At 54.5% G+C, this 25,922-nt stretch overlaps 9 protein-coding genes across 9 annotated transcripts; 6 read left to right on the top strand and 3 right to left on the bottom strand.

The window, feature by feature from the left end:
- Positions 1-1,182: 1,182 nt before the first annotated feature.
- On the bottom strand, positions 1,183-2,546 carry DICSQDRAFT_143789 (cyclin-domain-containing protein; the record flags this gene model as incomplete). Its single annotated transcript, XM_007361672.1, has 6 exons — positions 1,183-1,548; positions 1,724-1,963; positions 2,032-2,122; positions 2,187-2,238; positions 2,311-2,385; positions 2,543-2,546. 6 exons carry the CDS (start codon positions 2,544-2,546, stop codon positions 1,183-1,185), a joined length of 828 nt encoding a protein of 275 aa, XP_007361734.1.
- A 1,325-nt stretch (positions 2,547-3,871) lies between these two features.
- On the top strand, positions 3,872-4,553 carry DICSQDRAFT_124395 (60S ribosomal protein L12; the record flags this gene model as incomplete). The annotated part of the gene is made up of 4 exons (XM_007361671.1): positions 3,872-3,886; positions 3,944-4,039; positions 4,099-4,294; positions 4,315-4,553. 4 exons carry the CDS (start codon positions 3,872-3,874, stop codon positions 4,551-4,553), a joined length of 546 nt encoding a protein of 181 aa, XP_007361733.1.
- An 882-nt stretch (positions 4,554-5,435) lies between these two features.
- On the top strand, positions 5,436-9,134 carry DICSQDRAFT_50584 (uncharacterized protein; the record flags this gene model as incomplete). Its single annotated transcript, XM_007361670.1, has 9 exons — positions 5,436-5,457; positions 5,513-5,694; positions 5,757-6,464; positions 6,525-6,740; positions 6,789-6,880; positions 6,937-7,162; positions 7,221-7,579; positions 7,633-8,149; positions 8,211-9,134. The coding sequence occupies 9 exons, from the start codon at positions 5,436-5,438 to the stop codon at positions 9,132-9,134; spliced, it is 3,246 nt and encodes a 1,081-aa protein (XP_007361732.1).
- A 193-nt stretch (positions 9,135-9,327) lies between these two features.
- DICSQDRAFT_143786 (uncharacterized protein) lies at positions 9,328-10,157 on the bottom strand (the record flags this gene model as incomplete). Its single annotated transcript, XM_007361669.1, has 3 exons — positions 9,328-9,647; positions 9,700-9,921; positions 10,007-10,157. 3 exons carry the CDS (start codon positions 10,155-10,157, stop codon positions 9,328-9,330), a joined length of 693 nt encoding a protein of 230 aa, XP_007361731.1.
- Positions 10,158-11,507: 1,350 nt separating this feature from the next.
- On the top strand, positions 11,508-13,674 carry DICSQDRAFT_152378 (uncharacterized protein). The gene is made up of 3 exons (XM_007361668.1): positions 11,508-12,351; positions 12,402-12,928; positions 12,997-13,674. The coding sequence occupies exons 1-3, from the start codon at positions 12,141-12,143 to the stop codon at positions 13,612-13,614; spliced, it is 1,356 nt and encodes a 451-aa protein (XP_007361730.1). The 5' UTR covers positions 11,508-12,140; the 3' UTR covers positions 13,615-13,674.
- A 192-nt stretch (positions 13,675-13,866) lies between these two features.
- On the top strand, positions 13,867-16,225 carry DICSQDRAFT_132628 (uncharacterized protein). The gene is made up of 8 exons (XM_007361667.1): positions 13,867-13,968; positions 14,031-14,626; positions 14,690-15,067; positions 15,127-15,320; positions 15,372-15,529; positions 15,583-15,727; positions 15,786-15,886; positions 15,951-16,225. Exons 3-8 carry the CDS (start codon positions 14,725-14,727, stop codon positions 16,189-16,191), a joined length of 1,182 nt encoding a protein of 393 aa, XP_007361729.1. The 5' UTR covers positions 13,867-13,968; positions 14,031-14,626; positions 14,690-14,724; the 3' UTR covers positions 16,192-16,225.
- A 2,848-nt stretch (positions 16,226-19,073) lies between these two features.
- DICSQDRAFT_152376 (uncharacterized protein) lies at positions 19,074-19,639 on the top strand. The gene is made up of 2 exons (XM_007361666.1): positions 19,074-19,430; positions 19,538-19,639. Exon 1 carries the CDS (start codon positions 19,093-19,095, stop codon positions 19,270-19,272), a length of 180 nt encoding a protein of 59 aa, XP_007361728.1. The 5' UTR covers positions 19,074-19,092; the 3' UTR covers positions 19,273-19,430; positions 19,538-19,639.
- Positions 19,640-22,645: 3,006 nt separating this feature from the next.
- Positions 22,646-23,985, top strand: DICSQDRAFT_166143 (uncharacterized protein; the record flags this gene model as incomplete). The annotated part of the gene is made up of 6 exons (XM_007361665.1): positions 22,646-22,832; positions 22,896-23,137; positions 23,196-23,329; positions 23,379-23,538; positions 23,589-23,689; positions 23,751-23,985. 6 exons carry the CDS (start codon positions 22,646-22,648, stop codon positions 23,983-23,985), a joined length of 1,059 nt encoding a protein of 352 aa, XP_007361727.1.
- A 424-nt stretch (positions 23,986-24,409) lies between these two features.
- DICSQDRAFT_50967 (uncharacterized protein) lies at positions 24,410-25,360 on the bottom strand (the record flags this gene model as incomplete). Its single annotated transcript, XM_007361664.1, has 3 exons — positions 24,410-24,562; positions 24,615-25,192; positions 25,240-25,360. Coding segments are annotated over 3 exons (852 nt in total), but the record flags the coding sequence as incomplete, so codon positions are not given.
- Between the last annotated feature and the right edge of the window lie 562 nt (positions 25,361-25,922).

Here is a 25,922-nt window from a genome sequence, read left to right as displayed (position 1 = left end):
CGCGTCGGGTTCGTTCCGCTGTATATCGGTATCCTGCCGCGGATGAAAAGACGAGACTCGTTCATTCTTTGTCGTTGCACGCACATTCATTCGGCTCTCTTCTCTCTATCATGCGCCCATCACCCCTGCACCTGCACGCCTCATCTGCCTCTCACTGCCAATTGCCCGCACACGTGTATTGTTCCTTGTCATAGCCGTAATTCATCCCCATTCCTTCCTGCGCTGCGTCTCTCCTCCGCGCGCGCGCACTCGTGTGCGCGCGGGGGCGAGATCGGAAGTTCGGACTGTTTGGCGTTCCTCCACCTGCTTAGACGATGTGCCCACCCCCCAGTAGCGTACCCTCACAAGCCACCAATGTCGCAACTGCCTGTACGATACTTCCTGTCGTCGAGAATACATTGGCTGGACGTAGTTTTTTTTGCACATCAGGAGGCTCACGGGACCGTCATCGCTGGCTCGAGACGCGTATAGTATCGTCGATACACTCATTGCATTCTCCTCCCGCATTCGTCCCTCATCCCATCTCCAAACATCCAATCCTCTAGCACGCTCGTTTGCTTTCGTACTCGCATCCATCAATAGGCAGTAGTGTACATTTATCAGGCTTCAGGCTTGCGGCTTACATACGGATAGGGCGTAGCTCGTATCGGACTGGGAACCTTGCCCACCCCCACTCCTTTGGCACGTTGCGCGCACGCTGCGCAGTAGTAGTAGTAGTAGCTAGGATCGTCGGATCGTCACACCGGACACTCGTTTAGCGGCCGTTTGTTATTTACTTGCTCCACTCCTTGGGAACTCTCGTGCATGTGTCTGTCTCCGTATCCGGGTTCAAGTGTATGTGTGTGATATTACATCTTACAGCGTCACGAGGCTGGCTCACAGCATGTGGTCGCGGCCGAGTACTAGTATTGTGTTGTGGGGCGCTGCGTTGTAACTATCGTGTTACAGTACTGCTATGGGCGAGACACACGAGTATTCGCTCTAATTTAATGTCCGGCTTGGTCGTTCCGCACTTCACACCAGTGTTCTTCGTCCCACCGCCTTCAGGCTTACCGATGTCGAGGCCTCGACATGTTTTCTACAAGATACACGCAGAAAGCAGCATCCGAGCGATATCGGAGTCGCCGAACCCTCTCCCCCAGCAGATCCGATCCGGACCAACACAGACGGATCGCTCAGGGATCACGAAAGGTCCATGTCTGGCTCGGACTGCTGCTGGAGCGCGGCGAACGCCATATTCTGCTCCACGGTCGGAGGGTTCGGAGACTCCGGAGCGAGCGTGGCAGGGTCAACGAGGATCGTCGACTGCTCACGGCGCCCAGAGCTGCTACTGCGGGCGGACGGCCCGCTGCCGTTTAATCGCTGCGCCTGGAGGATCTGGAGTGAGGGCTGCGGGGTGGGGATGGGGGACGCCTGCGGGGAGGTTTCGTAGTCCATGTCGCTGTCCGAGGATATGCTGCTCGAGGAGGCGTCGGCAATGACGAAGCCGCCCTTGCTGTACGTGCGGACGAGGTTGACGTAGTATTCCTGGAGGACTTCACGGGTGCACTGGACGTGCAGGCATGCCGTGCGCAGTTCGAGGAACGTGGGCGCGTGGGGCATAGCCACCATGTTTGGGTTTGGACAGGTGCAGGCAGGAGAAGCGAATGTCCAGTTGAGATGTCACATTGTTGAGCGCATGGTGAAAGGTTCGCAGTGAAGATACGTGATGCAGTAGGCTTACCGTGAGATTCCAGTCGATCATGCGCAGAAACTCGCGCTCAAGGACATTGAGTTCTGTGACGGGGATGCCGCCGACCTTGGCATACACGCTGTTGCTGTGAAATGCGTCGCATAGGCACTTGCTCGATACGCATATCGACGTGATCACAAAGCGATGGCAAGTGAGGGAAGAGAGGACGAAGACCGGCATCCGCACGGAGATTTGATCGATGTAGTGCAAGGTGATTAGTAGGCATGACCGCTAGCAGATACGCAAGACGTGAATTATTCTATGTCGATGATATTTCGAACACAGACGTAGTAACGCACCTCAGCTTTAGTGAACTTGATGATGCGTCGTAGGTAGTCTAAGACGGAGATCCCGGGGGCTGAACGGGAATGGAAGCGAGTGAGACTTTTGCTATGCGTTTGGAAGTAGTGTCATCGGCAACGTCTCCCTGCGGGACCTGCAAGGGTTGACGCACGGGGAGAGAGGTATTTGGTCGTTGTGAGCCATCAAACGTTCCATCATATCGGCTACCCGAGGAAGAAGAGAGCGACATGAGCGGAGGGGTACTGAAGCGCAGGAGTACGGGGAGTTATACTGACCTATAAGGCGGGCGAGGATGTCTACATCGACGTCCTCAAAGGCAGCCGGTAGTTCGACCCTCTCTGGAGATTGCTCTCAGGATCGGGCCGGCGCTGCCGTACAAGCCGCTGATAAGCTCGTGGGAGAGACGCCCGAGGATGGCCATCGGCTCGGCATTCGGGACGCTCCTGCCACTGCGTGAAGCGCCAGATTACGGTGGCAGGGAACATGCTGGGAATCTGCGTATCCCACGCATGTTCCCCACGGATTCCTCAGCATATTCCCCCTTTATGGGAATCTGCTGGGAACATGCACATTCTCTCTAGATTCCCTCCACATCCCCAACGGCCTTGGCGGATTGCTATGGCAAGGGGGACTTGTCTGTCCAAAATCACTTATCTAACCGTGATGACGTTGTCGCCTGACCCCATATCAGTCTGCCATCGCGTCCATAGGCAACTTGACTTCGTACTTCTTCCATCCCCTCCTTGTGCCTGCCCTCTTCATGGTACGTACTGGCCATCGACTTCCGGATGCCAGCTGATGTCTGAGCCTCACTATGCAGGCGTTTTCAGGCTCTTGTAGGTACGTCTACTAATCGGGGCAATGGTGGGTCCTCTAATGTTGTATGTAAAGTCCCTGCATGGAATCTGATAGCATCTAGTAGGCCCGGCTGTTGTCCAGCATTCATCGTCACTTGATGGTGAGTCTCAGGTCTCAGCTTGATAGCAAACTGCTAACATTGCCCAAGCAGCACCTGTATACTGACATTATTGTTGCATATATGCGCAGTCAGGTACGTGTGTTTGGTATTGTGCGCGCTGTCTCAGCTTTGCCTGATGTCCAGATCAGTTGTAGGACATCACCACACTTTGAAAGCGGCGCATGACATGGATGGGGTGTCTTATTATGCTGGTCTGCAGATTTCTCAGACACTCGGGCTGTAGCGTAGAAGAGTCGGCCTTCGAATATATTTTCCGCCTATGATGATGTATATGTCCTTGCTGGCCCAAAAGCCAATAACCAACCACCGTGAATAGGTGCCTATATTGGGATATATGAGGCGCCAAACTGCAAACCTCATGAATATAAATGATTATTATGGTACAGAAGTGTATATCCCGTTTAATCCCATGTTACGCAGGGTACGGAATGTCTAAGTAATATATGGGGAACATGGTCGGAATGTGAGCGGAAGGCAGTTAATACCACGACATCCCCTAATCCGGCGGAATGTGGTGGGAACACGCTGGGAATGCGGCGGTAATGTGCTCATCCTCTCCTTGTTCCCCAACCTCCGTAATCTGGCGCTTCACGCGGTGTGCGTGTTTCCCCGCATCCCTCCATCATACTGACTCTCGTCGGGAATTGCGCGCACACACCTGGGTAGTTGGCGGACTTGGTCGCCGCAATGGGTGGATGGATGCCGCCCTCTCGGCATCACCCGGAGCACCTATACAGCACCTCAGCCCCTCACAAACCTTATTCTGGACTACACGCCCGCGTGCGGGACTAGACGAATCTATCCGGTCGTACCGTGTATCCTCGCCGCCGTTCCTTACCTCCCCCACAACACTCGCCATGGCCCCCAAGCTTGTGCGTTGCCTCGCTCTTGAGCTCTCTTCCTATGATTGATTACTGCGCAAATTATAGGACCCCAACGAAATCAAGATCATCTACCTGCGGGCGACGGGAGGTGAAGTCGGTGCCTCGTCGGCACTCGCTCCCAAAATCGGTCCTCTTGGTCTTGTACGTTCCAAGCGATGCTTTCCTAGGACTCGTGGCACTAAATGTGCCGCACGATGCAGTCACCGAAGAAGGTCGGTGAAGATATCGCCAAGGCCACTGGTGCATGGAAGGGTCTCCGGGTGACCGTCCAGCTCACCATTCAAAACCGTCAAGCCAAGGTCGACGTCGTTCCCTCCGCATCATCCCTTGTTATCAAGGCTCTCAAGGGTATGTTCGAAGTGCTCGTGCTGGATGGGAGTCTACATAATCACGTCGGTGCGTCTCTCGTATCACAGAGCCCCCACGCGACCGCAAGAAGGAGAAGAACATCAAGCACTCCGGAAACATCACCTTCGACGAGGTGCTCGACATTGCGCGCACCATGCGCTCAAAATCTCTCGCGAAGTCACTTGCAAACGGCGCGAAGGAGATTCTTGGCACCGCGCAGTCGGTGGGCTGCACAGTTGACGGCCAGCCTCCTCACGACATCATTGACCAGATCAACAATGGGGAGATAGAGGTACCCGACGAGTAGACGATGTACATGTATCGCATTTTCCATCACATTATCTGCTCATCATATCGGCGCAGCTAGCACGGTCTAGGGCTTGACCGACATTGGGATGGTGCTATGTATGTACGAGTACCTTTTATCCCGTGTGCATTATGACTACGCAAGTAGCTCTCGCCACAGTCATCCCTCGGGGGTCGATCAATTACAGCATCTGAAGATCCTGAGTCCTATGCTTGCGAGACCAAGGTTTGGCCCGGCCCTCCTTCCATGCACTGTTTTGTAGGTTTACGATAACACTACGAGTTCTTGGGGCAACGTAGACAGCAATAAACTGTAGACTGTCGTAGCCGTGTCGTGGGATTGGATTCAGGCAAGGGAACCAGACGTATGGAGCATGTCACATGCCCGCCTCATGTTTGTTTGGATTCAAGCTAACCTCGCATTCCATACTGTTTAAGCCACTCGGATGCTGCTGTCAAGCTCCCTCCATACTACCGTACCAGAGCCTACAAGAACCAACACTCGTCATACCAAATCTTCTGACAACACATGAGGGAGATCGTCTTTTTCGATTTGTGGACGTTACCAGTATGGCTGCGGTCTAAACTACTGTACTCTCCAGTGCAGAATGTCCATATCCGCGAGTTCGATAACCCATAGGTTTTCATTTGTGGTTGTTGTTGCATGCAAGACATGACAGATGTCCTACTTAAGTAGAGCGGGTGCTCCGGGCCGGCCATACAACTCGATGGTACAGAGCGATCAGATCTGAGATGATCTCTTCGCGCGCTTATCCGTCCAGCTCAAGAACTTGTAATCCTGACTCGGGCGACGTGCTCTTCGCATCCTCGCGACCATATAAACCTTTTGGAGGCCTGCAGCCTCCGCAACAATCTGACCATCATGTCCTTTCCACCGCACAATTGTGAGTAAGCGACAGTCGGTCGTTGTGCACGCCTGATCTAGCCGGTTCTACGCAGTGTCTGCGCCTTTCAACTTCGCCAAGGAGGAAGAGAAGGTCATCGCATACTGGAGAGAGATCGATGCCTTCCAGACAAGTCTGAAGCTCTCGGAAGGAAAGCCCGAGTTTACGTTCTACGACGGACCTCCGTTTGCTACTGGTCTTCCGCACTACGGACATTTGCTTGCAGGGACGATCAAGGTGCGCCCACCTCGCCATGTTACATTGTTTTCGATCCCGGGTGTCGCTCAATTCTCTACTAGGACATCGTTACAAGACATGCACATGCGAGCGGACACCATGTCATCCGCCGTTTTGGCTGGGATACCCACGGTCTCCCCGTTGAGCACGAGATCGACAAGAAGCTCGGCATCACCTCCCGCGACGATGTCATGAAGATGGGTCTCGACAAATACAATGATGAGTGCCGTGCCATCGTCATGAGGTACGCTTCCGAATGGCGCCACACCGTTGAGCGTATGGGGCGCTGGATCGACTTCGACAACGATTACAAGACGTTGAACACGAGCTTCATGGAATCCGTCTGGTGGGCGTTCAAGCAGCTGCACGAGAAGGGCCAGGTCTACCGCGGTCTCCGCGTCATGCCGTACTCTACTGGATGCACAACTCCTCTCTCTAATTTCGAAGCAAACCTGGCATACAAGGACGTCAACGATCCCGCGGTGACCGTCGCGTTCCCCCTTGTAGATGACCGCTCTACCTCGCTTCTGGCGTGGACGACCACCCCCTGGACTCTCCCGTCGAATCTTGGACTCTGTGTGAATCCCGATTTTACCTACATCAAAATTCACGACGAGGAGCGTGACCAAAACTTCATCATCTACGAGGGTCTGCTCAAGACGCTGTACAAGGACCCCAAAAAGGCCAAATTCAAGAAGCTCGCTAGCTACAAAGGTGTGGATATGAAAGGCTGGAGATATGTCCCGTTGTTTGAGTACTTCACGGAGCAGGTGCGATTACGGCCTGGAGCGAACCATGAGGGTGCACTATTCTAACTTGAACGACTGCAGTTCGAGGACAGGGCGTTCCGTGTCTTGAATGACCAATATGTCAAAGCCGACGAGGGCACCGGCATCGTTCACCAGGCTCCCGCCTTCGGTGAGGACGACCATCGTATCGCCATCGCGCACGGCGTCCTGCGTCCTGAGGACATGCCGCCTTGTCCCATCGATGACGCCGGTCGGTTCACGTCGCAAGTCCCGGACTTCCAAGGCCAGCATGTCAAGGTATGAGACTATGAAATCTTATACTGACCTTGGCTGACTCCGATTCAGGCTGCGGACAAGGAGATCCAGAAGGTGCTGAAGGCGAAGGGACGTCTCATCGTCCAGTCCACTGTGAACCATTCATATCCCTTCTGCTGGAGGTGCGTAGGACACGACCTGTTCAACTAGTTTCTGCTGACTCATTGCACCGTTTCAGGTCCGGCACTCCCCTCATCTACCGGGCCATCCCAGCATGGTTCGTCCGCGTTCAGCCTATCGTCGACCAGCTCGTCGCCAACAACAGCGCGACGCGATGGGTACCGCAGCATGTTGGTGACGGCCGCTTTGGGAACTGGATCGCTAACGCGCGCGACTGGAACGTCTCGCGGAATCGGTACTGGGGCACGCCCATCCCTTTGTGGGCCAGCGAGGACATGGAGGAGGTATGTCTGCCGACTTGGGTCCTGCAAAGAAATATTAATCCTGATTTGCGGCCACAAGATCGTCTGCGTAGGATCCGTGGAGGAGCTGGAGACGTTGTCCGGGGTCAAGGGGATCACCGACCTCCACCGCGACAAGATCGACCACATCACCATCCCGTCGAAGAAGGGCAAGGGTCAGCTTAAGCGGGTCGAGGAAGTCTTCGACTGCTGGTTCGAGTCAGGTAGTATGCCCTATGCGTCCAATCACTATCCCTTCGAGAACAAGGAGCTGTTCGAGAATACATACCCCGGGGACTTCGTCGCGGAGGGCATCGACCAAACTCGTGGATGGTTCTACACCTTGCTCGTGCTTGGAACTCACCTCTTTGGCAAGGCGCCATGGAAGAACCTCATTGTTTATGGTCTCGTGCTTGCAGAGTGAGTCGTCACGATCCCTTATCATCCTTCATCATGTCTAACCACAACGACAGAGACGGCCGGAAGATGAGCAAGAGTTTAAAGAACTACCCCGACCCAATTCACATCATCAATCAGTACGGCGCGGACGCGACACGCATGTTCCTGGTGAACTCCCCGATCGTCCGCGGCGACAACCTTCGCTTCCGCGAGGCAGGCGTCCGCGAAGTCGTCTCCCGCGTCCTCCTCCCCTGGCTCAACTCCTTCCGCTTCTTCCTCGGGCAGGCCGCCCTCCTCCAGAAGACGACTGGCCGTCGGTTTGTCTACCACGCTCACGCGAAGCTCTCGTCTAACGTCATGGACCGATGGATCCTCGCGCGTTGCCAGTCACTCATCCGCCTCGTGCGCGAGGAGATGGCGGCGTACCGATTGTATACGATCATCCCACGTTTACTCGACCTAGTGGACGAGCTGACGAACTGGTACATCCGCTTCAACCGGAGACGACTGAAGGGGGAGGATGGCGAGGAGGATACTGTGGCTGCTCTAAACACCCTCTTCGAGACGCTGCTTACGCTGTGCCAGACGATGGTATGTCTGGCCTTCCTGTTACTGCGATATGCCTGCAGTCGTGCTGATGCCTGACTTCTAGTCCTCATACACACCCTTCCTGACTGAGAACATTTACCAGGGTCTTCGAGAGTTCATCCCCGAGGCCCCCAAGGCCGGCGACGTCCGTTCCATCCATTTCCTACCGTTCCCCGAGGTCAAGGAGGAGTACTTCGACGAGGTTATCGAGCGCAGAGTGAAGCGCATGCAAACCGTCATTGAGCTCACCCGCGCCGTCCGCGAGCGGCACAACCTCTCGCTAAAGACGCCGCTCCAGGAGCTCCTCGTCTTCCACGCAGACCCGCAGTACCTCGAGGACGTCAAGGAGCTCGAGCGCTACGTCCAGTCAGAGCTCAACGTCCGCGACATCGTCTTCACCTCGGACGAGGCCGCAGCGGGGGTCAAGTACCGCGCAGTCGCGGACTGGGCCGTGCTAGGGCGCAAGCTCCGCAAGGACCTCGGCCGCGTCAAAAACGCGCTTCCGAACGTGCCGAGCGATGGCGTGCGCAAGTACGTCGAGACGGGCAAGCTCACTGTAGACGGCATCGAGCTTGTTGCGGGCGACCTCGCCGTGCAGCGATACATCGAGCTGCCTGAGCAGGCGCAAGGCGGCGACGCGACGCACGCGACGAACACGGACAATGAGGTCGTCGTCAGGCTCGACGTCACTGTGCACCCCGAGCTGCAGACGGAGTACCTCGCGCGGGAGTTCATCAACCGTGTGCAGAAGCTCCGGAAGCGTGCGGGTCTGCAGGCGACGGACGACGTCGATGTGTACTACGCGTTCGAGGAAGGTGCCGGGGACGACCTCCGCGCGGCCGTCGAGGCGTACGCTGAGACGATCCAGAAGACTACGAGGAGCGTGCCGAGGAGTGTGTCGGAACGTGGGACAGACAGGAAGGTACTTACGGAGGAGGAGCAAGAGATCGCAGATGTGAAATTCACGCTTTCTTTGGCGTGGCGATAGACGGAGAGGTGGAGGGTATGTTGCTTTGCCCCCGTGGCTTTGGGCCTGACTGTTTGAAGAACAAGTAAGCAGTGTAATACAGTGATGTTGTGCATCTAGAATACAAATGTAGCCGTGTCCTCGAGCATGAAGCGTGAGACGTGTGCGAGCAAGCAAGCAAACAAGCGAAGTGGGACAGTATCCGGATGTATTCCTATTTCTTGGTCGTTCCAAACCCTGCAAAGCCCATCATGGCCATCATGTCTTTGTTGTCTTTGGGGGCATCTGGGGCCGCCGTGGCGGTTTCTTGTGCTAGCTGCACGCGTGCGCGTTCACGCAACGCCTTCTTGGCGGTCTTCTTCTCCTCACGAAGAGCAGCCTCCCGCTCACGCACCTCCGCTAACCGCTTCTCGAAATCAAACGACTTGGCGTTCGACGCTTCCTTTGTCTTTTCGCGCAAATAAGCTATTCGCGCCCGGACTTGCTCGACGGTGGAGCGTTCGATCCTGGTCGTCTGGCCCAATGCACGCAAGTCTACGACGCGACTTCACACCTTGTCTGGAGCGCATCGAGAACGAACACTTACGTGCACGACCGTTGATATGGTCAAGATAGCCTGCGCTATCCTTGTATGTCCGATTACACGTCTCGCAATAGAACCCAGGAACGCCGGGCCCGCGGTTGCCCGTATTCTGCACAACGATCGTCTTGTTGAGGTTCTTGTCGAGGTCCAGCGAGCCCTCGCGCCGCTTCATCAGCTCGGTCGGTTTGGGGAGGTCGTCTTTTCGCCCCCGCCGCGGCTTCTTGCCTGTATCCCGTCGGCACCGTGACGCATGTAAGGAGTGAGCGGGAGAAACAGCGGACTGAGACTGAGACACGGGAACGCAGCGCACCCTGCTTCAGCAGCTCCTCGTTCTCCTGCATGCGCTCCTTCTCCTCCTGGTCGTGCTTCCGCGCTTTCTCCGCGTACTCCTCCTTGTCCCATTTCTTGCGGAAGTCGGTGTCGCCTGCCCGCGCGCCGTACGCGCCCTGTTTGTTCGACATGATCACAATTAGTGACGCAAGCTCAGAGTGTGTGGGAGAGTGAACGTCGAGCCCAGACAGAGAACGGGACAGAACAACAAAGTTCGACTGTAGGGAGGGTGCTGAGATGAAGTCCGGCTGTGGCTCGTTAGACGGGCGCCCGTACCGACGGCCCATATCGGGTTGTTTGCCCTTGTTAGGATCAGAAGCTATTCGGGTAACTCAGGTATCCTGACACACAAAACTACAGAATCTCATTTCAAAACGCGAGTTGTGCGGAGATGATGTACCGCGTTTCACGTCGCCGAAGGGAGCTTGTTAAGCGCTCACAATGTACGAACGACACAGACTCACCAGACCCTACCAGTCTCGAGCAGTCGGAAGGCACGGACTGAGATAGCTTTCTAAGCGTGATACTGCGGGCGTGCTAAGGCTTGACTCCTTTGACTAGAATCCTTATTCACCCTGGAGGTTCAGACGAACTAGATGGGCCCGGGTGCCAGCCCGATTCGTCGTACTAGCCGTGGGGCGCGTTGGCTTGCCGTTCGGACGGTCTGGTCCATCTAAATGTTTTCTAGGGTTCTGCTGCTTGATAGTACATGTACTATGTCCCTGATTGCATTGACAGCGGCTATGGTACAAAGAGGCTCCGTGTGGTCCGACCATTGCACACTTGGACCTCCGTCGGTCCACAGCAACGAAGCTGCAACGGCCTGCGGCAAGCACCACTTTACTCCTTTCGGCACTCGAGGTGTTTCCCTAAACGGCTGGTAAGCCCTGCACTATAGCTGAGCTTCTCTCTGAGCACCGGACTCACCTAGGTCGCGTCCAGGAAGGTCTCTATCGTCCTCGCGGAGCTGGGAATGGATGAGATTGTCCCTGGAGTATCGCCAAAAATGAACACAAGAGCGACGAACGCATCAAGAACAACCTCAACGGACGCACCCCGACGCTGATTGATCACAAAAGCAACAATTACTGCCTCTGGCTAGCTGCCTGCCATGCACTTCGACCGGAAGCCCGCCAAAAAACACAGGTATCATGTAGGAAGCCAATCGGCAACGCCACGAAATACGACAACGAGCGCAGGAACTCGTTGCATGAGCTCAAGGACCAGATGTATCAGACAGTGGCTGTATTCCCAAGCTTTTGGTCAAGGGTATGTTTGTCCCTTACTCCTCGCGGCTCGGTGTTTCAGCGATGGACTTACTCTCCTGGCGACTCAGCACGCACTTGGGTCAAATGGGTTGATTCAGAAGGCACAGCCCATATAATTTCCCGATTGCTGTTGAACCCTACCAGAACGGATCCTCCGCGTGCTCGGCATCCTGGACGGAGTGTGCTTGGCGAGGAACGTTTGCTTGTTGGGGAGAAGTGCATCGCCGTAGTCCTGAGCTTGGTCACGTACGTCCACTGTTCCGTCTCGATTGGTTGTGGATTGACAGTGAACCCGTTACTGCAGCTGGCAATACGTTCCTTCTGTCCGCCTCCTCATGCGACCTCCTGAGGGAGATTTTAAATGTCCACAAGTGCGATTTCTGCAGTGTTGCAGTTCATTTTTGGACTGTCTTGGTCACTGGCTTTCGACAGGTGGCGCAATGAGATGCTGGTCAGGCCCGCGGTCAGCAAGGCCTTGGCCCCCGGGCTGTGGAAGGCTACTTCAAGTTCCATCTCATAGCGTCTGCTCAATACAAGCCGGAGCATGGATGTATACGGTTTACCTTTACTGGTCTAGACGCCACTAGCCGGACTTGGGCTCTGCAGCGATACGTACAAGCGGGGCAGACGGACGAGCACCGGCCAATATTTGAAACCTGCATCGAACCCGATCCATTGCTGGGCGTCTACTCAACGCCCAGTGCATGTGACGTCACTTGTGCAGCCACGCTGCTGCTGTCGTCACCGGCAGCAGAGCGCGCGACGCGTCGGGGCCACGACAGCCCTCTATAAAGCACGAGTGGTTGGCCTCCGCTGGTCACGTCTACCACCCTCATACCTCCAACCATGTACGCCGCTTCCACAACTCTCCGCAGCACGAGCAAGACCGTGCTTCGTCGCTACCCAGTCGTCGCACGTCGCGTCGCGGGCAGGCGTACTTCCCAGCGCTTCCAGTCGTCCTCCACAGGATTTGGGTCGGGGACGGGCTCGTCAACATCATACGATGCTTCCCATCTTGCAGCCGGCTTAGCAGGTGGTTCAGTGGTGCTCCTCGGAGGTGAGTCTCGGCAGCACCGTCCGGATGAGCCGTCGCTGATTACTTTGCAGTCTATGCGTGGTACCACCTCTCTGGCACGAAGAAAGTCGTCCAGTCTACCCAGAAGGCTGCACAATACTACGAGCAGGCCAAGCAGGCGATCGCTGAGAAGACGCCCAAGGACCCGAACGAGGCCCTCGACTACCTCCGCAGCTTCGCTCAGTCGTACCTCGTCGTCATCCCTGGCGCCCGCCCGCACATCGACGCCGCGTTTGATACCATCGACCAACTGCGTGACTCGCATGGCGACGAGGTGAATCGCGTCGTCGGCGACGGCTACGAGGAGGTGCGCGTCATCATCCGCGATTCGGGCGCCATGGACGCGAGCACCGCGATGCGGGTGCTTGATGTGCTAAGGAGACGAAGCGGGGAGCTGGAAGAGCTAGGGAAGAAGGCCGGGAAGGACGCGTTCGGCTCGCTGAGCGAGAAGTACCCGCAGGTATCGGAGAAGCTTGGCGGCGGGTACGAAGAATTCAAGCGACTCGCAAAATCGAAGGGCCCGGAGGCAAAGAAGATCTTCGATGACACGGCCAAGCAGGTAGGTATACGCATCTCCCTGTTACGATAGCGGGAGGAGCATTTTGCTTAACCCTTTTCTTCTGACAGATACGTGAGATCTTCAGCAAGGGTTTCTCGCAGGACAACATTAACCAAGCGCGCGAGCTGGTCCAGTCGAAGACCTCCGAGGTCCGCAAGATTGTGAAAGCGTCCTCTCAAGAGGCTTGGAATAAGTCGATAGAGGAGGCGTCTCCGTACCTTGACAATATTCCTGAGATCAAGCAGCTCTTGAACGACAACGCCTCCGCCTTCATCGCCGCCGGTGCCACGGGCCTCACCGGAGGCTCCTCCAGCACGCAAGAGCTTTTCTCTCGCATAAAGGATCTCGCACAAGGCGACGCCCTGAAGAACAAGGAGAAGATGAACGAACTCAGGGATTTCGTGAAGGAGAAGGCGCACGAGGCGGAGGAGCAGGGCAGCCAAGAGCTCGAGCGCGGCTGGCAGAGCCTGCAGGAGTGGATCCGTACGATGCCGGGCGGAGACGAGGCGCTGGAGCGGCTGCCGGACGTGAAGGTGTTCGTGCAAGTGTCGCGGGAGAAAAGCGACGAGGCTAAGAAGCTGGTAAAGGAGACGTACGAGGGCGTGTTACGTGTGCTGGAGGAGAAGGGAAAGAAGGCGAAGCAGTTGGCTGGAGAGGTGCAGGACGACTCGAAGAAGAGGTCGTGAGTGACTTTTCAGGGATTGGGATGAACATCGGGATTTATGGGACGTATACCTTATGTTGCCTGGAATAATAATGTGATGATATGCAATCATGCAATCTATTCATGTCGTCGTCGAATTTGATCACGATGGTACAGGATAGGTCTCGGAAGGAACCGGCGTCATCGGAGGCGTCTATTTTGCATCACTACTCCCCACAATCTCGCATACATAGGATTTTCTGCCTATGGATCACGCACATTGACTCTTGGAATGCGGCTATGACAACGAAGAGCAATATTCTATGCGCGGCCGTGAGTACTGTTCGCTTGGTATGACGCCGTGCAGTCAACTTAATGCACGACGTACTACCTTCTGGTGAGTCTCTCTTGATCGCATCTCGCCCATATAGCATGTCAGGTCAATCAAGTCATTCACAGAGGCACGAGGTGTCAAAATTAGAGTTTCACACACTGTAGAGCTTGATGTTGCGCATTCCTTTTGCTAAAAGGAGTCTGAACTCGGTACGTGTCAACGCGGTCACCAGCATGACGCTGATTTCCCAGTGAGCTTGGCACGGCCGTCGGATACATTCATCCGCTTCGGCCTTCTTGTCAAGCATCGTGCAAACCATTTCAGGAATAGGAGACGGTCCTTCGTTACTACATCAACGGCGGGCCGAAGTACAGTATGTTTTACGCGATGGTATAATAGACTTGGGGAGGGCCGGACCAGCACCCACCATCCTGGACGATCTATAGCCAGGTCTTGTACGCATGCATGCGGTTGGTAGGGCAGAAACCAGTCCTGTGGATGTGGACATGCGGCATCGTGTGCTGCGGTAGGTACGGGCCTCATGGTTGATAGGGTTCTACAGCCCCGCGAACGTAACGTAATGGCTACTCCCTCTGGCTTACTTCTTCGTCCTGGATACCTTTTTTCGCAGGGCTCAACGCGTCTTCGCTCTCGATTTGGCCTGATGATCAACGCAGGAGGACTTCGCGGGCGCATGCTGATCAGCCTGCCTCTGTTACGGGTGAGATCCTGGTCGATCTTCCCACCTCAACGACGCTGTATAAAAATCGTGTGTGCATGTTAGGAATCGTGCAGGCTGCCACTACCCGTTCGGCTTCCATGGACAGCTCCTCGACTCTTGGCGCGCCCCAAAAATCTGCAAAGAAAAAACTCTCAAAATTTGCCGCCCGGCAGCGAGCTAAGGCTACCGCGACGCCTTCAGATTCTGATCCGGCCATACCCACTGTCCCGCTCAGCACTGACCCGGCCATGCAGGACGAGTCTCTCAGCCCCAGTGATATTCAACGTGCAGCCATCCTTGCCAACATCACGGGGCGACCATATGACGACATTAAGTTTTTCGCCTTCTCGCGCCGGACACAGAACGGGACCGTCGATATCCCCCTTTCCCTTGTCGCCAACAGCAGGCTCGTACTCAAGGCTGCCCCTCATTTTGGTCTCGGTATGTCAGGTCTATGCCATTTCTCTGAGACGCTACTCGTCTGACGTAGACCCTGTCAGTCTTTGGGGCCGGCTTTGCTGAGAGCGAAGTATCCGACATGGATGCTGCCTACCCCTCCTCTCGTCCAGCGGCCACAGAGTCTTACGGCTACTGGTCTGATAGTGACCTCGAGGACGAGGGAGAAGATTTCACGGAAGATCTGTCTGGCCAGAGCGTTGTGGATGCCAGTAGTACTAGCGTGCAGGATCGCAAGGTACGTGCACATAATGTTACTTAACGACTTCAGATGACGTACCACCTCCAGATGTCTGAGAGCGAACCGAAGGGGAAAGATAGGGAGGAAAGCGCCAGCACGGCCGAGCCAGCGCGCCAGCTGGACTCGGGACAACTTCCATCGGAGTCCAAGAAAGCAATTGTGAGACCGGGGCGTGTTGTTCACTTGGATGATGTGGCATACACCACGTGCGTACCTTCGCATTCTCTGTCTCTGGAGTTTTTACCCATTCTATAAATAGCTGGAAGGGATTCATCTTCTTTGCATACTTCGGAGAGCTCAATTTCGCGCCTCTCAAATCTCAGCCAGGAAGTCTTAGAATGGAGCCGGCATCCCACGCTGCGCCTTTATGCTCTCCGAAATCAATGTATCGCATTGCACATAAGGTGAATCTTATCCTCTGAATCAAGTTCACGACGAATTGTGGACCTGACGCGTCGTCAGTACGACATCTCGTCGCTGAGGGAAAAGGCTGTCGCAGATATCAAGGCCAAGCTCTCCCCCTCCAATATCCTCGAAGAGATATTCACGACCTTCACTTCGCTGTGAGCCGAACTCTCGTTTGTCATCACAGGCCAACACCATAGAGCTGACATTCCACTACGATAGTTATCCTGAAGTTCGAGATGTAGAGATCGAATATCTGCACTCGAACATAACGGACAGAGGGATCCAAGCGCGACTGCCAATATGGCTGACAATGTTAGGGAAAAACGAGCTCCCCAGTGGTGCATCCGACATCATTGCTTCCCTTATCTCCAAGCTCAGTGTAAGTCCGGAACCTGTGAAGTGCCCTTACGGCTGTTACGGTACTGTCAGGAAGTACTGTAACAGCGGTCATTACTTCTAAATTGAGAATTGATGGCTTCATTATATATCATGGCAATGTTTAGTTCGAGTGGATCGAGGTACGACTGTCATACGTAGCAGCGGGCCAACGCACAACTGCCGTGCGACGTGGCGTTGCGCAGGGGTCCCGAGTTCGTGAGTGCGTATAAGGCGCCAAGACAGTTGTCAGCCCTCTATTATCACATCCTCGACAGAACACGGCATCATGCTCACCCCTACGCCTGCCAGGTGATGTGAATTTTGCCTTCATTGTACTAGTGTTATCTATGGGGATCGCGCCCTCGAGCGCGGGTGGCAGAGCCTGCAGGAGTGGATCCGTACGATGCCGGGCGGAGACGAGGCGCTGGAGCGGCTGTCAGACGTGAAGGTGTTCGCGCAAGTGTAACGGGAGAAGGGCGACGAGGCTAAGAAGCTGGCAAAGGAGACGTACGAGGACGTGTTGCGTGTGCTGGAGGAGAAGGGAAAGAAGGCGAAGCAGCTGGCTGGAGAGGTGCAGGACGACTCGAAGAAGAGGTCGTGAGTGGGATTGGGACGAACAATATTGGGATTCCTTGGACGTCCACTATATCTCATCTGCAGTAAGCATGTGATGCTATGCATTCACGCAATGTAGTCATGCAGTCGTCGAATTTGACCACGATGGTGCAGGATAGGTCTCGGAAGGAACCGGCGTCATCGGAGGCGTCTAATTTGTATCAGCCAACGAGTTGACTTCTCCCCACAATCTCGCATGCATAGGATCTCCTGTCTATATATCATTCACATTCACTCTGTGGGATGCGGCTATGCTCACGAGGACCAATATTCTCTGTGCTTCCTGTGAGTACTGACTTAGTGCAGTCAATTCAATCCACAGACAACCTACTTTCTGGTGAGTCCCTTTTGATGGTGTTTCGCCCACATAGCATGTCAGGTCAATTAAGACCTTCACAGAGGCTCGAGGTGTCATTTTTTAAGAGTTGCATACACCGTAGAGTATGAAACATACCGTGCAGGCCATCAACATCGTCTCCTCTGACGCTGCCTCCGCTCCGCCGGAGGCGGCTGACCATTACGAGGAGAACTGCCCTCCTCATTGGGTTGTACAGCCTGCGGTTGTAGGTCTAGGGCTCCGGTTCGGAGATCGGCTTTTCGAAGACCCCGATCATCTCCAGAGCGCGTCCGACCTCAAGCTCATGTCGAATCGAGACTTCTACGAGACGTAAATCGACGGTTGGTCCCGCAATGAGCCCGGTCCCACATGTGCGTTCAACGGCGTGCACTTGCAGGAATAATCTGGTCTTCGCTCAGTCGTCCTATTGGCGAACAGCGGACCAAGGCGCGATGGATATCACGCGAGCAAGCACTACCACACGGGAGGAGCAGATACTAGACTAGTGAGTATTGAGTATCCAAATCCCCGGTAGTCCGATGTGTCATTGGACCTATTGACGAATGTCTCGAGGATTTTGGCGCTGATGCCTTTCCTTCTTTATCGATGCCATCGTCTGCCGCAGCACATTGCAACCCACTACACCCAACTACAGCCTGACCCATTCAGCGAGCCCTTCCCCACAATCAAGCTCTCCAATCCTACAGAATGTGTGATATACCTGACCGTGCTAATCGGTTGCGCATACTTTGACCGCCGTATACGACAAGGTGTTCGCCGGGATTCCTCTACCATGTCACTGCGAGCGCGAGTCCAAACCACTTAGGCCCCTAGGGCTGATGACGTCTCGGCCCTTCCTTCCTTTTCTTTGACATCTATATTTGCTCCGAAGCTACCTCCACAAGAGAAACTTATCCGCCAGGTGCTGCTTGCAGGGCTGTCTGGCAAGCCATTCGAAGACGTTACATTCTTCGCATTTTCGCATCGTACCCTTGCGGGCAAGATCGACAGGCCGCTGCCTATACTTGCCAACGGTGCCCTTGTCCAACATGCTTCATCACACTTCAATGACGGTAAGCAGTGCTTTTCCGGTGTTGTGTTACCTCATACACTATCTGACCCTGTGTCCTCCATCGCTTCAGTGCTTGTTGGTGGGTTTGCGGAGGGCCACGTCAAAGACATTGATGTTGGCTATCCATCTAACCGCCCTGCAATGTCATCTGGGTACGATTGCGACTGTGATAGCGACCTTGAAGGTGAAGGTGCTGAGACGTCGGGCGCCGGGAAGGGCCGTTCCGGCGAGAACTCGGGCGGGACAGAGCGAGCGGATCGTAAGGCAGACATTTGTGAGGAATTGAAGGACGCAAAACCTGGAGTACAAGAAGCACATAGAGGCTTGACAGACGTGCCATGCTTGGAGGAGAGCAAAGCGGCAGGCATCTTGGACAGCAACTCGAAGCTACGCGCCAGCGATTTGGCACACCTAGAGGTCGGTGAGTGGATTGAGGTCGTCCTACTAGAGGTATTGCATACATACTCATGACTGACCCACACTTTGCTGCATTTGAACAGCATCATCCGTTCGTGTGTCGCGACCAGGTCATGTTGTGTTCTTGGAGGGACGTCGCCCACACCACGTAAGCAAAGCCCCCCCCCCCGAGCGGATCCAGCGCTTTGCTGACGATCCAGGGATTTCGCTCTGTTGAGATCCCGAGGCCCATATTCCCCTCAGCTGCGAGAGTCCTACAGACCTCCTCAATGTTCGCCAAAATCGATGTATCGTCTCGCGGATAAGGCACATTTTCACCGATACCGATTCATGACACGCACCCCGGGCTGACCCGTCTCCCCCCAGTACAACGTTCCCGTGCTGAAGGAGCGCGCCGCCAGCAACATCAAGTCACAACTATGTCTTAGTAACATTTTCCAGGAACTCTTCAGTACATTCACGAGCCTGTAAGTACTCGCAACTTAGCATCATCGGGCTCACCAGTCAATGACTGTTCTTGCAGATATCCTGACATCGAAGCGATGGAGATTGACTACTTGTGTGCAAACATACGACAGGAAACTATACGAAACGAGCTGCCGAAGTGGATGGAAGCGCTGGCGGAAGGACATCTGCACAAGAATGCAGCAGACATATTTACCAAGCTGAATTTGAACTTCCATCCGGCGCCCAAATCTGGGGGATTGGATCGGTCACGGTGACCAGAGGGGAGAGCCCTCAATCATCGCATTCTCGACAGGACGCGGCATCGTGCTCACCTCTATGGGAGGCATTGTGCTCTGCCAAGATGGGGACCATGGTGCTGCGGTAGATTCCGCCCCCTTGTACTGCTTCGGAGATGCCTGCCAGGTGACGTAAAGTAAGACCTCGTTGTATTGTTATCTATGGGGATCGTGCCGTTGGCCCTTCGATTCCTGAAGAGTTCACATACCTGCCAGCGAGCTGACGTGCTCTCCGAATATTCAGGGCGCTTCGCGGACGCGTGTATGTCCCACGAGTTGGCACGTTACAGAAGACTCAGAAGTAGTGGTCCTCGAGTGGCGACTAGTTCAGGATTGAGATATCCGGCTGGAGATATTCCCACCTGTGCACGTTTCGCTATAAAGCCTCTTCGTACTTTGCAGATACGCATCTCGTTCCGGGAACAGTACCCTATCTGACTCGCCGTCATGGTCAGTAATTTCGCAATTGCTCTGCGCAAGTTTGATCTTTTTCTAAGCGAACGCTTCTGCAAGCAGCTTCTTCAGAGCAACCCTAGCGCTCCCGAGCCTACCAACAGCACGCCTGGTACCGATTCCGATCCTCCTGATGGCGAGTCTACCGCCCAGAGCAAATCTCCTGACGACGAGCCGGCCAGCAACATTCCTTCCGACGACGTGTCCGCCTGCAAACAACCTTCCGACTGTCAGCCTAGTACGGATATCGATGCTGCAGTCCCTCCCTCGCCTCCCTCGCCATCCCGGCCAAAGAAGATGTCCAAGAAGGAGCTGATGAAATCGAGACTAGCCTCCAAAAAGGCCAAGGCCAAGGCGACCGTCGATTTGGTTGTTCCTTCTGTCACCCAGACCACCAGAACGGCCGCACCGGACCTGGACCCATCGCTCTTGACCATGGGGATCCACCGTGCCGCTATCCTCGCTAGCATCACAGGGAAGCCCTTTGAAGATGTCAAGTTCTACGCTTTCTCTCGACGTCTACGGAATCGCAAGGCCGTCGGCAATGCCTTGCCACTCGTCGCGAACAGCGCACTCATTCGCAACGTGACCGCTCATTTCAATCCCCGTATGTCACCTAGCATTTGTCGACCACGCCCCATGCGTTGGCGTATATTGACTGTTTACTAGTTCTCGAGACCGACCCTGGGGTCCGGAACATTGGCGCACCGCAACCAGTTTCTCAGCAAGTCGACGCGGGTTCGTATGACTATAGTTCAGATAGCGACCTGGATGACGAAGACGATGTGTTTGAGACGCCTGCAGACTTCATTGGGCTGGGCCGCGCGGAGGGGGAGCGGGAGGGCTCTTCTAGTGTCCAGGTACGCACGTGTCGCCATGTTCACTCGACCAATATAGAACTGATTTTCTGCCGTGCAGGCAACTCGATGCGAAGCGGGAACGAGGGGCGAAGAGAGGGGAGAAGCAGATTGGGCCGAGGTGACACTCCCGGAGTCGAAGAGGGTCGTCATGAAGCCTGAGCGCGTGGTCGTCCTAAAAGACGTCGCATACACCACGTGCGTCGTATCCTTCATGTCTGCCGACAAAGGTCTCGACTCATCTCCCGCCTCTGTAGCTGGAAAGCCTTTATATTCTATACCTACTTTGGAGAGCTCAACTTCGCACCTCTCGCGTCCCAATTGCAAAAGCAAGCTATGAAGGCAGAGTCCGACACGGCACCTCTCTGCTCTCCGAAATCGATGTATCGGGTTGCGCACAAGGTGACAACCTCCCCGGTCCTCTTGATGAAACTCATGGCTGATATCCAATTAGTACAACATCCCATCTTTGCAGAAGAAGGCCATCGAGGACATCAAAGCCAAGCTCTCTCCCCTCAATATCCTCGAGGAGATATTCACGTCATTCACTTCACGGTCAGCCTTTCTTGTCCGGATTCTTTGATTGCCAGACGCGATAAGGCTAATTTGCCCTTACGTAGCTATCCAGACGTACGTAATATGGAGCTCGAGTATCTGCACTCAAATATGGAGGATACAGGGATTCAATCACGACTTCCCTCGTGGCTACGTAAGCTGGAGCAAAATCAGCTAAGTACCCAGTGGCGCGTCCGAAATTTTTGCCTCGCTGTTTGCATCACTTTTCACTACGCTCAACGCCCTGCAATCTTCGACGAAGCCGGGCGTGTCAGATTCTTCTGCGGATTCCAGTCTGCAATTGCCTGGATCATCGGAGCAGAAGACGGCCGAGTAGCGAGTCTACGCAAATGTCAAGGCATATCTCGTAACAACGACTTTAATGTGGACGCTCGCTATAGCACTTGTAGTAGCTTAGGCTTTGACTGATCTACTATGCGTCTGTTGCAGTATCGATCCTGGGACTGAGAGCATGATTCCGACGTGCCGCCAACGTTCAGTCAGATGCAGACATTCCGCGTCACGACGCATCGCGATCTGTGACTAAGAATCCGAACCGGCGCCTAGATGGTGGCCAGGCCTGGTGCACCTGTTGGCCCGCCGCGACGTACCTCATGATTGTGCAGTGGGGATACCTGCGTGCACGTCCAATCTGGGTCTTCAAGCTTTCAAGCTTCATCTCTCTTGTATTTCACAGCAGCCGGAGGCCAGGAGCAGAACAGGATCGGACCATCGCTTCCTCCCCCATGCCCCACTTGTCAGCTGAAATCCGAGCTATGAAGAGGTCTACAACCGGCTTAGCCGAAGGCGAGCCCCCCAAGAGCTCTGCGAACAAGTTCGGCACGTTCCCTTCGCCGGATGTTTACCCGAATGGATCTGGGGATGATCGGTGCTTTGTCCCCGGGTATCATTGAGTATGGGAAGCCATCCCCGCATGAGCCGCAATGCACGGGTGCGTACCGCCTTCACACTCATAACCTGCGCAAGCCGGTGGCCGGTGTCGATATTGCTGCGGTAGACCCTGCAGGGTCTACACATGAGGGACTCGCGTGTCCTGTAACGTCATGACCTGACCTGCCAGTGAATGTTCATCCGCCGCTGAGAACATCAAGAATTGTGAGCAGGGCCGAGTACTTCTCAAACAGTCCAATATTGTGCTGCGGTAGGATGTTCTACTAAACAGTTGTTGGCCTACGGCAGAGGGTGCTCTTCTATCTCGATCTCCCTTGATCATGCGATCTTCCCAAATCCTCTTGCTTTCTCACACGTCAACGAGGTTGCATTCGCAGGCCGCCTGTCGGCGAATATAAGCCAGGCTCACAGGAAGTGATATCGTTCATCTGCTCATGGATCCCCTACTAGAAACCAGAGTCAGAACCGCCTCAACCCTCACTGGGAAGAACTCCGCAAAATCAGCAAAACGTGCAAAGGGCAAACGTACTACAATTCGAGCCTCTGCCGCAGACAGTCATGATATCTCGCCACCAATGGACACCGCCACTAGAGAAGAAGTCTCGCAGTACGCGATGCTCGCCAGCATTGAAGGCAAGGCGTTTGAGGACGTCAAGTTTTATTCATTCTCCCGCCTCTCCCGCTCCGGACGAGTCGATACTCCCCGCGCCCTCTTCGGTAACAGCGCCCTCATCCGCAAGGCATCGTCGCACTTTGACTTTGGTATGTCGCCTGACATTCTATTTGACACGCATTCCTTCAGCTTATCGGCACGGTGTACGATAGTCCTGATCGGGAAAGGCTTCTCGGAAAGCGGCATCACGAACATGGATGCCCCTTACCCCTCCAGTAGACCGCCATTCACCGAGGACTATGACTACGTTTCTGACAGCGATTTGGAGGAGGAACTACTCGAGTCAGATGACGAGGACTCCTCTGAAACGCTCATTTTCAAGGATTCTATAGGCAGTCTTCATACACTTTCGACCACTGCCAAGCGGGGCAAAGATCAGAGTTCTGGTTTGGAGGTATGCCATCTCGAAAACAGTTAGGATTTGCCAATCTGATTATCTTGCGCTCAAAAAGGACACCGATGGAGGTGCGGGAGAAATTGATGGGACCACTGAGAAGAGGGATCCTCCCGTTCAAGATCAAACCAAGGAAGGTAACCTCACCCGCCAGGGGCGCGTAGTGTTCATAGAAGATATCGCATATCGCACGTAAGTCTTATGGTTCAATACTACGGCTCCTCGATAATTCTTTCTGCAGTTGGAAGGCCTTCGTCTTCTACGCATACTCAGGCCGTCTGTCTTTTGCTTCCTTGAAATCGCAGGAGCGTGCGCGGCCCGATATAAGTAAGCGCAACCAGAAAGATTTCTTTGAGCCTCCGCCTTGCTCTCCGAAGTCAATGTATAGGCTCGCAGAGAAGGTATGTGCCACCTTGATCACCCGCTTCTCTCATTCTGAATCGGGAACTAGTATGGGATCGACTCCTTGAAGGAAGAAGCCCTCAAGGACATTCAGTCAAAGCTCTCTCCGCGCAATATACTCACCGAACTCTTTTCCTCCTTCACACTCTTGTACGTTTATGCCTCTGAAGCCCCTTTCTGCACGTGCACTTGCTAATTTGCTATGGATCAGACATCCTGGTGTCCAAGAAATTGAGATAGAATACCTCCGGGATCATATCAGAGACCCGTCGATCATAGAACGCTTGCCGACATGGTTCCAGTACCTCGAGGACGGGGAGTTGCCTCGTGGCGCTGCCTCGGTTCTCGCTTCAGTACTCGTGAAGGTGGTTGCCTCAAGGCCCTGCCCCAACAAATGTAACTCAACCACGTCCATGTATTGCAGCAGCTGTCGCAAACCGTACTAGGAAGTCATTTCGGATCAATCAACGCTGCTAGGTGTATTATCATATGACGAAATTGATCTGCTTGTGTCGTGTCCCCTCAATCTGGGTGCAAATGATGTCGAGATCGCGTTCTACTTGAAAAGCTTGCGACCGCCAATGAATCACGGGACGCTGAGCCACGGCGCGCATGTCGCCTTCGATCCGAGTTACCTCGAACAGGGTACATGACTCTTGCTGCCCGTAGAGTTGCTCATTGCTCACCCCCTTACTGGGATCAGTTCTGGTACTTGCAGATATAAAAAATGTGACCCACAACACTTATTGCGATATTGTGTACCCAACGTCGTGGTGAACAAGATTTCGTAGTAGCGATCACAAAGGGAAGATACAGGGACATGCAGTACTTGGCACCAACAGTGACTTTTAAACAAGCAATTGTTTGCGGTCAAGCGGAACTCCATCCTCGGCAAACACGTTTAAGCCACCGCGCCTTCTTCATGTCGACGTTGCTCCCTAAGTCTTGTAACGCAGTGAATCTACGAACCGCAAGCGCGCACGTCTCGCTTCTGAACTTGGTCGAGAGCCTCCGGTGTACTTTCTGCGGGACTATTCAGCCAATGTGGGCACACGATGCGACAGGAAATGTTCACCATTGCAGCGTTCTCGGATAGCCAACCATCGGGCCTGTCTGGTAATGCGGGGATCCAACCTTGCAGCGCTTTAACTTCAAGATCGCCGAAATTCTCGAGCCAGACCTGCCAGAGACATTCCTCCCAGTCCGTAGAGCGCGAGACATTGTAGAAGAACCGCTCAGTGCACCATGTTGAGTCATCGCGAGAGAGAACGAGAGGAGCCAGCGGCGTAAAGGGGAACGAGGTATGATCGCGCATAGTGAGGACGACAGGCTTGCGATTTGGGATCTGACCAGCCATAGCTGAGGACGAGTACGGTTTCTGCGCCATCAGGCTCTTGTGAAGATTCTTCGGAGGCGTATAGGAAAGGTTGCCAGGAAAGAGCACCGCTTGAGGACTGGGCGAAAGTAAGCGCGCTAGGTTGAGGAATGCGTTCGGCCGAGCTTCCATGCTGGGACCAAGGTGTAGAATGTGCGCCGAGAGCGTCTGCTGCAGCACAGAGTTCTTCGCCTGGAGTTTTACAAGATTGGACAGCAGAGCCCCGTGTCGAGGAGAGCCACGGGACGCCGTAGTCGTGACGAGAAGACTCAAGGGACCTATGGATGTGACGCCAAATGGACAACATGATCTGCATGACTCGTACCTGTCCACCTTTCCGCCCATGGAACAATCATGTCAAGCTCCTCTTCTGTAGCCCATATGCATGCAGAAAACACAGAGCGGTCGATTTGAGTGCCTAGGACATCCGGATCCAGCGTGAGAGTATGCAATGACGAGACCTTGGATAGCAGATGGTCCTGCGGGAGTGATTCCAAGACGGACGGCTCTACGAGATCTACCTTGAGTGATAACCAACAAATAAAAACCAATGAGCGTTACCTTGTGGTGAAACATGAGTGTCAGAGGCGCGCGAGAGGTACCCCAACCCAAAGGTTATGTAGCCAGAGAAGAGCCACACGCTGAGAACGCAATAGAGCAAAGCCAGCGTAGGGATAGAGGAGCGCAAGGTAGTTGGAAGTATACTGTAGAGCCAAGTGTCAACGTGATGAAGCAGAGAATTCCTCGTGCTGTGGGAGTAGGCTCTAGCTCTCCTCGGAATGTGTCGGCCATCTTCAAGTTCCATACTTGGCGCCTTGCTAGCGACAATTCCTCTGGCCTTCGGCAGCGTGCCTGCTGTCCATGTTCGCTCGGCGTCTTCTTGCATTGCAGGAACACCCAACGGAGCAGTAGAGCAGCCAAGACAGTACAGAGAGGGTAGTGGTTGCGCAGGTAAGGGAGGAAAACAGACGTCAACCGTCTGCGCTCAAGCGCTCAAGGCGTCTCATG

Source organism: Dichomitus squalens (assembly GCF_000275845.1).
Source record: "Dichomitus squalens LYAD-421 SS1 unplaced genomic scaffold DICSQscaffold_3, whole genome shotgun sequence".
NCBI lineage: Eukaryota > Fungi > Basidiomycota > Agaricomycetes > Polyporales > Polyporaceae > Dichomitus > Dichomitus squalens.
The sequence above is the reverse complement of the archived record's forward strand: the minus strand, read 5'-3'. Positions and strand labels throughout refer to the sequence as shown.